This window comes from Oncorhynchus clarkii, chromosome 23 (assembly GCF_045791955.1).
Source record: "Oncorhynchus clarkii lewisi isolate Uvic-CL-2024 chromosome 23, UVic_Ocla_1.0, whole genome shotgun sequence".
NCBI classification, from domain to species: domain Eukaryota; kingdom Metazoa; phylum Chordata; class Actinopteri; order Salmoniformes; family Salmonidae; genus Oncorhynchus; species Oncorhynchus clarkii.
In genome coordinates this window covers 47,640,001-47,653,928 of record NC_092169.1, presented here as the reverse complement: position 1 = coordinate 47,653,928, position 13,928 = coordinate 47,640,001, and the positions used below count along the sequence as shown (strand labels likewise).

The window sequence follows — 13,928 nt, the reverse complement described above, 5'->3', positions numbered from 1 at the left end:
GGGTCTGATAGCAAGTGTAATTTGTCATGTGCGCCGAATTCAACAGGTGTAGACCTTACAGTGAAACGCTTACTCACAAGCCCTTACCCAACAATGCAGTTAAGAAAATACAACAACAAAAAAGTAAGCGATAATAACAAAATTAAAGAGCAGCAGTAAATAACAATAGCGGGGCTATTTACAGGGGGTAGCGGTTCAGAGTCAATGTGCGGGGGCACCGGTGTTGAGGCAAATGAGGTAATATGTACATGTAGAGTTATTAAAGTGACTATGCAAAGATAATGCATTGCCATTTGATTAGATGTTCAAGAGTCTAATGGCTTGGGGGTAGAAGCTGTTTAGAAGCCTCTTGGACAAAGACTTGGCGCTCTGGTACCGCTTGCCGTGCGGGGATCTTCCTCTGACACCGCCTGGTAGAGGTCCTGGACGGCTGGAAGCTTGGCCCCGGTGATGTATCGAGCCGTACGCACTACCCTCTGTAGTGCCTTGCGGTCGGAGGCCGAGAAGTTGCTATTCCAGGCAGTGATGCAACCAGTGTTCTCGATGGTGCAGCTGTAAAACCTTTTGAGGATCAAAGGACCCATGCCAAATCTTTTCAGTCTCCTGAGGGGGGAATAGGTTTTGTCGTGCACTCTTCACAACTGTCTTGGTGTGCTTGGACCATGTTAGTTTGTTTGTGATGTGGACACAAAGGAACTTGAAGCTCTCAACATGCTCCACTACAGCCCTGTCGATGAGAATGGGGGCGTGATTGGTACTTATTTTCCTGTAGTCCACAATCATCTTCTTTGTCTTGATCACATTGAGGGGGAGGTGGTTGTCCTGACACCACACGGCCAGGTCTCTGACCTCCCTATATGCTGTCTCATCGTTGTTGGTGATCAGGCCTACCATTATGTCGTCATCAGCAAACTTAATGATGGTGTTGGAGTCATGCAGTCATGAGTGGAAGGAAGATGACTGAGCATGCACCACTGAGGGGCCCCTGTTGAGGATCAGCGTGGCGGACGTGTTGTTACCTACCTTTACCACCTGGGGGGGGCGGCCCGTCTGGAAGCCCTGTATCCAGTTGGAGAGGGAGGTGTTTAGTCCCAGGGTCCTTAACTTAGTGATGAGCTTTGAGGGAACTATGGTGTTGAATGCTGAGCTGTTGTCACTTAATTGCATTCTCACATAGGTCTTCCTTTTGTCCAGGTGGGAAAGGGCAGTGTGGAGTGCAAGAGATTGCAGCATCTGTGGATCTGTTGGTACAGAATGTAAATTGGAGTGGGTCTAGGGTTTCTGGGATAATGGTGTTGATGTGAGCCACGACCAGCCTTTCAAAGCATTTCATGGCTAGACGTGAGCGCATGCTCGGAGTACACGTCCTGGTAATACGTCTGGCCCTGTGGACTTGTGAATGTTGACCTGATTAAAGACCTTACTCACATCGGCTGTGGAGAGCGTGGTTACACAGTCATCCGGGAACAGCTGATGTTCTCATCATGCATGTTTAAGTGTCATTTGCCTCAAAGCGATCATAGAAGTTATTTAGGTTGTCTAGTAGGCTCGTGTCACTGGGCTGCTCTCAGCTGTGCTTCCCTTTGTCGTCTGTGATATTTTGCAAGCCCTGCCACATCTGATGAGTGTCAGAGTAGTACGAGTAGAGAAAAAAATTAAGATCTTAGTCCTGTATTGAAGCTTTGCCTAAAATCCATTTTAGAATAAGGCTGTAACGTAACACAATGTGGAAGGGTCTGAATACTTTCTGAAAGCACTCATTTCCTAGGTTAAACCAGTGGGCTGAGATACAGTGCTTTCAAAAAGTATTCATATCCCTTGACTTATTCCACATTTTGTTGTGTTACAGCCTGAATGTAAAATGTATTAAATATAATGTTCTCCCCTCACCCATCTACACACAATATCCTATAATGACAAAGTGAAAACATGTTTTTAGAAATGTTTGTAACTTTATTGAACATTTATTACAGAAAGACCTAATTTACATGAGTATTCACGCCCCCGAGTCAATACTTTGTACAGGCACCTTTGGCAGCGATTACAGCTTGAGTCTTTCTGGGTAAGTCTCTAAGCGCTTTCCACACCTGGATTGTGCAACATTTTTCCCCCATTATTCTTCAAGCTCTGTCAAATTGATTGTTCATCATTGTTAGACAACCATTTTCAGCTATTGCAAAAGATTATCAAGTAGATTTAAGTCAACTTTAACTCGGACACTCAGAAACATTCACTGTCTTCTTGGTAAGCAACTCCCAGTGTCTGGTGGAAAGCAGACTGAACCAGGTTTTCCTCTAGGATTTTGCATGTGCTTAGCTCTATTCTGTTTATTTTTATCATAAACTCTAGTCCTTGCAAATGACAAGCATTACCAATAACATGATGCAGCCACCACCATGCTTGAAAATATGTAGAGTGGTACTCAGTAGCGTGTTCTATTGGGTTTGCAACAAACATAGGTAGATTTCTTTGCCACATTTTTTTTGTAGTTTTACTTTCGTGCCTCATTGTAAACCAGGTGCATGTTTTGGATCAGGTTTTCCTCTAGGATTTTGCCTGTGTTTAGGTCCATTCAGTTTATTTTTATCCTGAAAAACACCCCAGCTGTTAATGATTACAAGCATACCCATAATATGGTCATCACTATGCTTGAAAATATGGCGATTGTTACTCCGTGATGTGATGGATTGGATTTGCCCCAAACATAACACTTTGTATTCGAGACAAAAAGTGAACTGCTTTGCCACATTTTCTGCAGTATTATGTTAGTGCCATATTGCAAACAGGATGCATGTTTTGAAATATGTTTATTCTCTACAGGCTTCCTTCTTTTCACTCTGTCAATAAGGTTGGTATTGTGGAGTAACTACAATGTTGACACATCCTTAGTTTTCTCCTATCACAGCCATAACTGTTTTAAAGTCACCATTGGCCTCATGGTGAAATCCCTGAGCAGTTTCCTTCCTCTCCGGTAACTGAGTTATGAAGGATGCCTGTATCCTTGTAGTGACTGGGTGTACTGATACACCATCTAAGGTGTAATTAATAACATCAAAGGGATATTCAATGTCTACTCTTTATTTATTTTTAACCCATCTACCAATAGGTGCCCTTCTTTGTAAGGCATTGGAAAACCTACCTAGTCTTTGTGGTGGAATCTGTGTTACAAATTCACTGCTCGACTGAGGGACCTTACAGATAATTGTATGTGTGGGATACAGAGATGAGATAGTCATTTTAAAAAATCATGTTAAAAACTATTATTGCACACAAAGGGAGTCCATGCAACGTATTACGTGATTTGTTAAGTAAACGTTTACTCCTGAACGTATTTAGACTTGGCATAACAAAGGGCTTGAATACTTATTGACTCAAGACATTTCAGCTTTTCATTTTTAATTAATTTATAAAACTGTTTAAAAACATATTTCCACTTTGACATTATGGGGTATTGTGTGTAGGACAGTGACAAGAAATCTAAATTGAATCCATTTGAAATTCAGTCTGTAACACAACAAAATGTGGAATAAGTCAAGGGGTGTGAATCCTTTCTGAAGGCGCTGTAACTCCCTAGCTAAGGCCAGTGGGACGACACAACTCCCTAGCTAAGGCCAGTGGGACGACACAACTCCCTAGCTAAGGCCAGTGGGACGACACAACTCCCTAGCTAAGGCCAGTGGGACGACACAACTCCCTAGCTAAGGCCAGTGGGACGACACAACTCCCTAGCTAAGGCCAGTGGGACGACACAACTCCCTAGCTAAGCCCAGTGGGAGGATACAACTCACTAGCTAAGCCCAGTGGGATGAGACAACTCACTAGCTAAGCCCAGTGGGACGACAACTCACTAGCTAAGCCCAGTGGGACGACACAACTCACTAGCTAAGCCCAGTGGGACGACACAACTCACTAGCTAAGCCCAGTGGGACGACACAACTCACTAGCTAAGCCCAGTGGGATGACACAACTCACTAGCTAAGCCCAGTGGGATGACACAACTCACTAGCTAAGCCCAGTGGGATGACACAACTCACTAGCTAAGCCCAGTGGGATGACACAACTCACTAGGTAAGGCCAGTAGCATGATACAGCTCCCTAGGTAAGGCCAGTAGGATGATACAACTCACTAGGTAAGGCCAGTAGGATGATACAACTCACTAGGTAAGGCCAGTAGGATGATGTAGCTGTGTAGTTTGTCGAACACTGACGTGATTCTCTTCATGCCACTCTGCAGCTCCAGGTTCTTAGAGATGAGAGAGGAGGTACACAAAGGAGCCCTGCACTCTTCCTCCAGACTGGGGGGAGAATAGAGGAGGATGAGGAGGAAAATACCCACCCACCCCGTTAGATGTAAATACACACATACACACACCTCTAATGTAATGAATACAGACCTTTTGAGCTGGTATGGTAGAATCTTCTGCAGAAAGTGGGTGTAGGATGTGAAATGATCAGCAAAGTCCTTCAGTTTCCCCACAGTCTCCAGTACTGTTACTGTGTCCTCTGTGATGCTCTGGTGTAGTTGCACTAGTCCTTCCTCCAGGGGGCGCACATAGGCTGCATTCTCATGTAGATACTGGGAGAACTGGGGAGAAGAGAACATCTTACGTACTTCAGACAAAAGCACATATTGTAAGTCACTATGGATAAGAACATCTGCTAAAGGACTAAACATTTTAACATGTAATATGTTTAAAGCGGCAAATCAGCAGTATAAACAATAAAGCTTTCTCCCCACCACTAATTGGGTAAAAAGCTGAGAGAGGGGCTGGAGAAATGTAACAACTCAAATTCATAGACAGAGCTATAGATGCAAAGACTGGGCATCCATGATATTAACATTATAGTTTTAATCATGTTCTGAGGCTATATAGTGTTTGTTAACATTAACTTTGTTTGCAAACATTTGAGTAAAAAAAGCTTATACTCTGGGTTCTCAAGGGGTACAACAGTTGAACTAAGCAAGAACCAATAGGTATAGATTATTAATTTACAAGTCCAAAAATGGATGTACTAATTGCTGTTGGTCCCTTTAAAGGATGTCGAGGTGGAGACATTGTGTGTGTCCTCACCTTTTGGTTGAGTGGTGAGATGGGTTCGATAGAGGAATCCAGGGGGTAGATGTGCACCCTCTGCTCTGTGTAGGAGTGGAAGTTTAACAGAGCCACCACTATGTCCTGGACGAAGCCTAGGGCCTGACCTGCCACGTCTCGGGCCTTCAACTGGAGGAGAGGACAGGGAGCGAGAGAAGATCACTACCAAAACTCTGGACCACATATTCACGCTGACAATGGAGGTTTGAGAACCATCTGTTCTATAAAATTCAAGGACAGAATTGAATAATACTGGATATTACTATAGGGCTTCCTCTCACCTGGTGTCTTTTGTTGTGTGGTGGAACATTGAGGCTGTTGTAGTCACTGAATTCTGGAGAAAAGGGGGGGGGGAATTTAAAGGAGAGATTTCAGGGTGAAAAAAAGTTTAAATGATTTACTTACTAACTGGCTTAAAGCAGTTTAATGTGCCGAATGATGGCATGTCATCGCGCTGTACTTCATATAGCATTTTTATAAGGACTAAGTAAGCCATCTATCTAACCAGGACACTGAGCAGAGAGGAGAACAGGGCTCTAGCGTTGAACTTGAACATAGCCTCTATCATAGCATGACGCATTAGACAGTGCTTCAGTGTGCCTCTTCCTACAGCATCAGTGAGATAGATGTTAAAGAGATTCTCCAGTACTTTTGTATACTTTTTAGTTCTGAAAGTAGTGCTCACGAGCCAAAAATGGTCCTAGAAAATGGTGTACTTCGTCACATGAATAGATATGCACCACGTCATTGTTCTCTCTCTGCTGTGTGTGCATCTTGCTGGCTGTCACTCAAAATGGCGAAGGGCTGAAGCTCATCGGCTAGAAATGGAATTGCTAGGGGGCTAGTCCACGTGGGGAAAATGACACAGCACATCTTCCAGTTAACAGTCGCTTCCAAACTAGAGATTTAATGGTTAACTGAGGTTAGACAGTAAATCTGCTCAGATACTGAACAAAAATATAAACGCAACATGTAAAGTGTTGGTCCCATGTTTCATGAGCTGAAATAAGATGCCAGAAATTGTCCATACGCACAGAAGGCTTATTTATCTAAAATTCTGTTTGTGAGCATTTTTGCCAAGATAATCCATCCACATGACAGGTGTAGCATATCAAGATGATTACACAGGTGCACCTTGTGCTGGGGACAACACTGTAAAATGTGCAGTTTTGTCATATAAACGACAAATGTCTTAAGGAAGTTGAGGAAGCGTGCAATTGGCATGCTGACAGCAGGAATGTCCACCAGAGCTGTTGCCAGAGAATTTAATGTTCAATTCTCTACCATAAGCCGGCTCCACGTCGTTTTAGATAATTTGGCAGTACGTCCAACCGGGCCCTCACAACTGCAGACCGCGTGTAACCACGCCAGCCCAAGACCTCCACATCGGCTTCTTCACCAGCAGGATCATCGGAGACTAGCCACCCAGACAGCTGATGAAACTGAGTAGTATTTCAGTCTGTAATAAAACCCTTTTGTGGGGAAAAACTCATTCTAATTGGCTGTGCCATACTCCCCCAGTGGGTAGGCCTGACTCCCAAGTGGATGGGCTTATGCCCTCCCAGGCCCAACTATTGCTGAACCCTCACCCAGTCATGTGAAATCCAAAGATTAGGGCCTAATTTATTTATTTCAATGAACTGAGTTCCTTATATCAACTCTAACTCAGTAAAATTGTTTTAATTGTTGCGTCTATATTTGTTGTTCAGTATAGATTACGCATGTATGAACTACACATTGACAAATCCAGCTCAAAGCGGGAGGTTTAAAAAAAAAAAGACTTAGTCGCCAACGTTCCGGAGCATGTCTTTAAGTGTAATATGGCATTATTCACCAAAATATGGAATTCACTAACATTAGTAGTATACACATGTACATGTGCTCTCAAATAATTTACAATCAGGGATGTTTCACAGTTGTGTTCATTAGAGCACACACGCAACAGAAAACAACAAATTAGTAGTTCTTATTGGACCCATCCAGGTAGTGCCTCACTGTTTCAGTCTGTTGTCTTCCGCTTGGTTCCTAATGAACACTATCCGGGGTCGGTGAAATGTTGCATAGTGACCTAGTACTCACTGGTGTCGTTGAAGGGCACTTTCTCCTGGATGACACAAGTGCTCTGTTTCACCTGTCTGTTGAGCTCTGACTGACACTTCCTCAACTGCTGCTGACTAGAGAGAGTACAGCAACACAATTAGACCCAACCAAATCATAAGAAAACAAAAATATAATTATTTGATACATTGGAAGGACTTAACAAAAAAACCAAGCAAACTAGAATGCTATTTGGCCCTAAACAGAGAGTACACAGTGGCAGAATACCTGACCACTGTGACTGGCCCAAACTTAAGGAAAGCATTGACTACATACAGACTCAGTAAGCATAGTCTTGCTATTGAAAAAGGCCGCCGTAGGCAGACCTGGCTCTAAAGAGAATACAGGCTATGTTCACACTGCCCACAAAATGAGGTGGACACTGAGCTGCACTTCCTGACCTTTTGCCCAATGTATGAACATATTAGAGACACATACTTCTCTCAGATTACACAGATCTAAAGAATTTGAAAACAATCCCAATTTTGATAAACTCCGATATTTACCATGGTGTGCCATCACAGCAGCAGGATTTGTGACCCAATGCTACAAGAAAAGGGCACTCAGTGAAGAACACCATTGTAAATACAACCCATATTTGTTTATTTACTATTTGCACATCGTTACAACACTGTATATATACATAATATGACGTTTGTAATGTCTATTCTTTTGAAACTTCTGTGAGTGTAATGTTTACTGTTAATTTTTATGATTTATTTAACTTTTGTATATTATCTACTTCCCTAGCTTTGGCAAAGTTAACATACGTTTTCCATGCCAATGAAGCCCATAAATTGACATTGTTTTGAGAGAGAAGAGGATGGAGGGAGGGGGAGAGGAGAGGGAAGGAGAAATAGTCAATGACCGCTCAGTGACCATACTAAATGCGACCCCATATGCATTATTCTAACCCTCATTATTGCTTCATTTTAAGTCCTCTGCTATATAAATATAATAAGGTTTTTACCATTCCTCTGTCTGAACTCTGCACTCATTAGATTCCCTCTCCAGAGTCTGGGATTTCACCTGTAGGACACAGCAAATGGCATCATGTATTACATCATCAATAACAAATTCATGAGTTTAGCCCCTCTCATCCTCCTTCAATTATTCCCCCTCCCTCACACCTCTAGTCTGGCCTGGGCACTCTGCAGTCTCTCTATAGTGTCCATGTATTTGGAGGTGAGTCCGTCCACTATGGCCTGGTGCTGTTCGTGGTCTCTCTCCAGCTCCTCCAACTGGACCTTCAGCTGAGACTCCTGCTGCCTGTGCTGCTCATCGGCCTCATAGAACTTAGAACAGAAAATTACTTCATTGTCCATCCAAGGATAAAATATTTATTTGTGCAGAATCATAAAAACATCATCCATAGACATGAACAGACCAGCACACAAATGCAACTGGTCAAATACATAATGATGTACACATATTCAAAACAGTAGTCTCTTGGTATACACTAGTCCATACATGCATACACTCCCATGTCTCAGACAGACCTGGATGTGAAGCCTCTCGTTCTCCTGGATCTTCTTCTGCAGGTCCTCATCAAACACACTCTGGGTCTGCTGCAAGCCCTGCTGGGAGGGAGAGTCCCCTTTGTTCTGGTGGAGAGAAAGTACCTTTGAGATTCACTACATTGCAGTCGAACTGATGAGAATCACTGATCGACAAATCAACTTTGCATCCCAAATGACATGTCTGATTGTGGGGTGTACCCTATTCCTTGTCTAATATTTGCCATTTTAGCAGGCGCCTTTATCGAAAGAAACTTACAGTCATGTTTGCAAACATTTTACCTATGGGTGATCCTGGGAATCAAACCCACTATCCTGCCGCTGCTAGCGCCATGCCTTAACAACTGGGCAAGAGGACCAGTGTTTGTCTCTACCTTGTTCTTCGTGCCTTAACAACGGAGCAAGAGGACCAGTGTCTGTCTCTACCTTGTTCTTCTTGCCTTAACGGAGCAAGAGGACCAGTGTCTGTCTCTACCTTGCTCTTCTGGCCCTTGGCTTGGCTGGTAGCCAGTTCCTCCTGCAGCAGCTCTACTCTCTTAGCCAGCTGCTGGTTCCTGAAGGAGAGACTGTCCATCTCCTGCTCCACCTTCCTCAGGCTCTGCTCTCGCTGCTTCATCTGCTCCTGTAGTATATGGGTGGAGAAGAAGACGCTCAATGAGGGCTCAACACATACAATGCCAATGACTGAACACTAGGGCTGTTGCAGTGACGGTATTATCGCCACACCGGCAATCATGTGTCATGACCTCAGTCATATTCCATGTGACCGTTGAGTCACTAATCTCCTCTATGCACTAGTAGTATCATGCATTAGTAGTACCAAACTTGCTGACTACCATCAGGTCGTTAATGACCTGGTACTCAGGGCTCTATCGTTCCTCTAACCACTGATACATTTTTCCCCCCACCTTTATTTAACCAAGTAGGCCAGTTGAGAACAAGTCAAATGGAAAATCTCCTCAAACACATCATCAAAACAGTGTCATGCTTTTAAAACGCACCGTTAGGGTACATGTTTTACTTCACTGTGATCAATTTGAAGAAAGAAGTTCCACAGATTGAAAATCTAGTGAAAGTTGTTTTTACCATCAAGGACCACTTTGGAAACAAGAGTTTGAATTAATACTTTCAAGTGATATCCTCTGGGTCCACGTTGTACATTTTGTTCTATATGTCTGTAAGCCAAAATAAATGCAATGCTCGTTGTAGATGTTTCAGAGCCAAACACAATGGACAGCACTTTTAAAGGTGATGATTAATTCAAAGCATTTAAGACGTTGCATTTAGAAAAGCTATACGCATAGGCCTATCTGAGAAGCCCAACATAAATCATTTAAAAATGTAACAATATAATGCCTTATAGCCTACTGCATATTACACACAGCAGAAAAACTTTATTTTATTTTATTTATGATGTCTTTGGTACATGATTGGTCTGACCCCTACTCAAATTAAACTTATTCTAGTCGTCCACTTTGAGTGTGGACTGTATTATTATGCATACTGGATGGACGGGTTACCTTTTGAATAGCCTAGTAATAGGGCATTTTTATATTTTCATAATTAATAAGCTGACACATTACCTTTAGACACAGAATATCTCACCACTGTGCGTTTCCTTCTCCTTCATTCCTTTCTCAAGCGTGCAGAGATAGGGGTTGTCAACAGTTTAATTAAATGTGTTTCGTTGTGAAAACATGTTACTATCGATGATCCCAAAAAGATTTCACTTGGTTTCCCAAATCAAGTATTGGGTAAATACAGGAACATGGTTGAAGAGCCCCTGGCATAGATTTTGGGCGGAATATCACCTGTCGCACAGCGAGAGCCTGCATGCTCCTCAAACAGTGGTGGATGTGTCGAGTGAAATAAGTGTCCTTATCAGCCCAGACATTTCTATATGCAGTCCTGTGTGAAGTGTCCTTATCAGCCCAGACATTTCTATATGCAGTCCTGTGTGAAGTGTCCTTATCAGCCCAGGCATTTCTATATGGAGTCCTGTGTGAAGTGTCCTTATCAGCCCAGACATTTCTATATGCAGTCCTGTGTGAAGTGTCCTTATCAGCCCAGACATTTCTATATGCAGTCCTGTGTGAAGTGTCCTTATCAGCCCAGGCATTTCTATATGCAGTCCTGTGTGAAGTGTCCTTATCAGCCCAGACATTTCTATATGCAGTCCTGTGTGAAGTGTCCTTATCAGCCCAGACATTTCTATATGCAGTCCTGTGTGAAGTGTCCTTATCAGCCCAGACATTTCTATATGGAGTCCTGTGTGAAGTGTTCTTATCAGCCCAGACATTTCTATATGCAGTTCTGTGTGAAAGCAGAGTTTTGATGGTTGCCACTAAAAAGAAGATCCCAGCTGCTACTACATGTATTTCTCAGCTGCTACTACATGTATTTCTCAGCTGCTCCCCTATAAAACCGGAGTAGCTTACCCATTCAATTCTCTGGCAACAGCTCTGTTGGAAATTCCTGCAGTCCGCATACCAACTGCACGCTCATTCAAAAGTCATCTGCGTCATTATGCTGTGTAATAACACTGCACATTTTAGAATGTGCTTTTATTGTGCCCAGCACAGATGCACTTATGTAATGATCATGTTGTTTAAAAAGCTTATTGATATGCCACACCTGTCAGGTGGATGGACTATTTTAACAAAGGAGAAATGCTCACTAACAGGGATATAAACAAATTCATGCACCAAATTTTCCTATGAAAAATGGGACCAACACTTTACATGTTGCGTTTATATTTTTGTTCAGTATATATTATTCTTACAATAAAATCCTATAATATAAAATAATGGCATGAGACTTAAACATATCTTCTCTACTAAATGAACAAGCCTACAGCCTATGACATGGCGCACAGCCAGATAACATACAGTAGGCTAGAAAATACATTCTTAATATCATAACATTTCTTTAGACCTGACTAAAATAATGGATTTATTGTGACAGTGTAAATTAAATGGATTTATTATACTTTTTAAAATGTAGATGTTGAAAAAGGCGCATCAGCAGCTTGTATGGTGGAGGTCTGGCGATGCTAAACATGCTAATTTGCGTGAGACCAGCAGTCATTTGCATGACAATAACTGGCTGACAACATGAGTGCCACAGCCCTACTGAATGCATACGAGGCCTTTCAAGACAATCAAAATTCCCTGTTTTTTGTTATTGAAATCCTAGTTGGAGTGTCCCATTCCAGCTTATTTCCCCCTCGTTTCAGAAATGTCTGAGGGGAAAGGGAGAGATGAGCAAAACTATTCCCGTGGGCTCTGAATGGTTGTGTACCTTCAGAGAGGTGGAGCTAGCCTGCTCATCTACCACGCCCTTCTTCAAGACTTGGTTCTGGGCCCGGAGCTATGGAGACATGGGAGTACAGACACAGATGTAGGTCTACTACAACACACAAATGTACAAAAGTTCACACAGACAAGCTCTAAAGACCAAAATGGCCAATTTGACAGTACAGGCCTTCAGCGTCAAAGCAAAGCAACATAGCTATTTTATGGATTTTATGTGAGATTGCATCCATATTTCATGATTTAACAATAGAACTCCACATACATTTTCTAAGATTGGGTGAATAAATGTCACTAATTATTGGGCAACTACACACCACATATATGGGAACATACAATGTCAGCGCTTCTTCCAAATAACCGGATATGGGCCTGTATGTCATTTCACAACAGCCAGAAAGGAAACACCATGCAATTCCTCCACTGCCTGTCAGCTGACAACGTGTGGGTCACGAGGATGGTTTTATATTAACCAAATCTAGTCACAAGTTAACAGACATGTATTGTAATAATGTCTACAAAGGGTTTTAGGAGGAGTACTACTGACATGGCTACCAATCAATTTTCTATGGTTAGGGTAACATGACAGAGTTTAAATTACATGGCTGGCCATGTTTTACTCAGGCCGTGTAATATAGCCAAGTATAACATTGTGTTGTTCAGAGTAGTGGTTCCCAACCAGGGATACTAGGATCCCTTTGGGTACTTGGCCTATCCACAGGGGATACTAGAAAAGACTCACTGGTAAAACGCACAACGGGGTAACGTTACTTCTGGGCAGTTGGTGGTACCCTAACCGAAAAATATTGAGAACCAATCGTTTAGGGTGGCTTCTGTTCAGGATTCACTTCCTGTCTGTCAATAAGTAGACCTAACAAACGTTAACTACCTTCCTTGCAATCCATGAACGCTACATATTGAACCAAACCAATGTTAGGTAACGTTAGTTACCGAGAATGATTCAGCAATCAGATTAAATAGCCAAGAACTTTGCCTAAAGATAGATCAACAAGAAGCCACTTACCTTAGAATACTCCTGGGCCAATTTGGTGTATTTGGATTGCAGGTCTGCAGCCATTGCTTTGGAAAAATAGATAGCGCTAGATAGAAAACCAATACAGTACGTATAGTAGCTAGATGAATAACGTTATTAGTCTAACGTTAAATGACAGTTGGTGCCTGTGACTGAAAAACAGTATCGTGTAGGAAAGGTTGGCTAGCTACCTAACGTTAATCATCTTATTGAGAGGTAAAGCCGGATGTTATTAGGCTAGCTAACGTTAGCCACCTCGCCAGCAAAACGCATCAGAAAAGCACCTCTTGCAGGTTCATCACGAAGTAGCATTGGCTCGCTCACTAAAATAGGCTTTCGAAGTGGCCATGATGACTGACAGCCTTCGCCCTCCCTGAAATGCAGTCCAAATCCTTGTAAATGCTAATTCTTCGCCTATCCGAAAACCTGTAAAACACCGCCGAGGCTAGCGACTCCTCCCAAGTTCAAAGTTCAAAAATTGGGGGGGAAATTCATTGGGTAACGCCGACCTCTAGCGGTTAGAAGAATAACTACACATACAAGACGCTTTTTATGTCAGCGATGACCTTTCATACCACTGTGCGATTTGTTAAATTAATCACGTTTTTAAAACTAGCTATATGTTTATGTGTGCAGGTGGCAAGTTCTGTTGTCCCATGCTTTCTCTTTTGGAGAAAGTTGTCCCTTGAAATCCCTGCAGTGTTTAAAAAAAAATCAATTCCCATTTGTTGATAGATTTTAATAATCCTCTATCGCCCAGTTTCTATTAACAGATGTTAATTATGTAATGCATGAAGCTGTCATAAAAACTCCCATCTTAACATTCAAAAAAATATATGTTTCTCTCTCAATTCAATTCAATTGAAGAGGCTTTATT

At 42.3% G+C, this 13,928-nt stretch overlaps 1 protein-coding gene across 4 annotated transcripts in view; it reads right to left on the bottom strand.

Annotated features, from left to right (window-relative positions):
- LOC139381216 (protein phosphatase 1 regulatory subunit 21-like) overlaps window positions 1-13,523 on the bottom strand; it is a 38,934-nt gene extending 25,411 nt beyond the window's left edge. For 2 of the 4 annotated variants that reach the window (XR_011628537.1, XM_071124670.1), the window contains exons 1-11: window positions 13,043-13,523; window positions 12,008-12,076; window positions 9,183-9,329; window positions 8,690-8,794; window positions 8,321-8,485; window positions 8,161-8,219; window positions 7,173-7,267; window positions 5,375-5,427; window positions 5,073-5,222; window positions 4,395-4,585; window positions 4,159-4,295 (exon numbers count right to left, since the gene is read on the bottom strand). Coding sequence is in view for 3 of the 4 variants with exons in the window: in XM_071124670.1 (XP_070980771.1) it covers window positions 4,159-4,295; window positions 4,395-4,585; window positions 5,073-5,222; window positions 5,375-5,427; window positions 7,173-7,267; window positions 8,161-8,219; window positions 8,321-8,485; window positions 8,690-8,794; window positions 9,183-9,329; window positions 12,008-12,076; window positions 13,043-13,096 (1,225 nt within the window). In the remaining variant the exon portion in view is untranslated. The remainder of the gene's footprint in view (window positions 1-4,158; window positions 4,296-4,394; window positions 4,586-5,072; window positions 5,223-5,374; window positions 5,428-7,172; window positions 7,268-8,160; window positions 8,220-8,320; window positions 8,486-8,689; window positions 8,795-9,182; window positions 9,330-12,007; window positions 12,077-13,042) is intronic. The other 2 variants (XM_071124671.1, XM_071124672.1) reach the window with 1 other exon arrangement.
- Window positions 13,524-13,928: the final 405 nt, after the last annotated feature.